General features: G+C 38.1%; 1 protein-coding gene across 1 annotated transcript in view; it reads right to left on the bottom strand.

Annotated features, from left to right (window-relative positions):
• The window catches only part of LOC106869574 (mitochondrial fission process protein 1), a 19,824-nt gene that overhangs the window by 10,791 nt on the left and 7,488 nt on the right, over positions 1 to 1,545 (bottom strand). The window contains exon 2 of the mRNA XM_014915372.2: positions 188 to 315. Coding sequence (XP_014770858.1) covers positions 188 to 315 — 128 coding nt within the window. The remainder of the gene's footprint in view (positions 1 to 187; positions 316 to 1,545) is intronic.

Raw genomic sequence — 1,545 nt, forward strand, 5'->3', positions numbered from 1 at the left:
GGTATTAGCAGGTAATTCAGCTAGTATGTACATACATATATATATATATATGCACATATGTGTATGTATGAATATACACAAATACATGCATAGAGCACTTGTGTTTAAAAGTGTCTAAAAACTTTGGCCTCGGGTGTGGAAAAACAGAGCTGACCAAAATTTGGTTAAAATAAAGAGTTGTTCTTACTTTAGCAGCGATTTGTCCCTTGTGGTTAGCATCAGCTATGACGTAGCTACAAGCTACGACATAGCTGAAACGGACAACGTTCACATGGACCAAAGCCCGGAATGCCTCACCAACTTCATTTGCATAGCCTGAAATTCATTAACGAGAGAAGAAAAGATATTATTAAAAAATGTAGTAATAGAGTGTCTTGTGTGTGTGTGTGTGTGTGTGTGTGTGTATCTGTGTGCGTCATTGTGATGATACCATGGTTGTAAACGAGCATCATTGTTATACGAGTGGGGGTTGTTCATTTCCAGTCTTCTGTTAAAAATATGGGGAAATATAACCATGTTTGGGAAAAGGTAAGGGTTAATGACTAGACGGACTAAACACTTCTAAGCACTTTGTGTGGCATACTAACAAGTCTGCCAGTTCATCACCTCACTAATTGAACTAATTAATTAAGTGGTTGAGTAAAGTGCAAGCCGGGAGAGTCACTGGGATGCTGGGCAACATGCTTAGCAGCATTTCATTCATCTTCACATCCTGAGTTCAAATTCTGTTGAGATTGACTTAGCCTTTCATCCTTTCGGGGTTGATGAAGTAAGTACCAGTTGAACACTGGGGTTGATGTAATCAACTGGCCCCACTCCCCACAAAAGTTCATGAGGCTGGTTTCTCAGATTCGGTGGTATATGGAGGGTGGGCCAAAAGTCATAGTAAGTTCAATAAAATAATGATGAATACATACAAACTTGTATATGAATAATAATAATAATAATAATAATAATAATAATAATAATAATCCTTTCTACTAAAGATACAAGTCCTGAAATTTGGGGGAAGGAGAAGGTCGATTATTATTGATGATACTTATTTCATCGACCTTGAAAGGATGAAAAGTAAAATTGACCTCAGCGGAATTTGAACTCAGAAAGGCGGTGAGCTGGCAGAAACATTAACGTGACGTGCGAAATGCTTAGCGGTATTTCTTCTGCTGCTACGTTCTGAGTTTAAATTCCGCCGAGGTCGACTTTGCCTTTCATCCTTTCGGAGTCGATTAAATATAAGTACCAGTTATGCACTGGGGTCAATATAATCGACTTAATCCATTTGTCTGTCCTTGTTTGTCCCCTCTGTGTGTAGCCCCTTGTGGGCAGTAAAGAAATAAAGAATTTGAACTCAGAACATAAAGATAGACAAAATGCCGCTAAGCATTTTGCTCAGTGTGCTAACGATTCTGCCAGCTCGTTACCTTATTGAACAATAATAATAATCCTTTCTACTAAAGATACAAGTCCTGAAATTTGGGGGAAGGAGAAGGTCGATTATTATTGATGATACTTATTTCATCGACCTTGAAAGGATGAAAAGTAAAA

Source organism: Octopus bimaculoides, chromosome 26 (genome assembly GCF_001194135.2).
Source record: "Octopus bimaculoides isolate UCB-OBI-ISO-001 chromosome 26, ASM119413v2, whole genome shotgun sequence".
Taxonomy (NCBI): domain Eukaryota; kingdom Metazoa; phylum Mollusca; class Cephalopoda; order Octopoda; family Octopodidae; genus Octopus; species Octopus bimaculoides.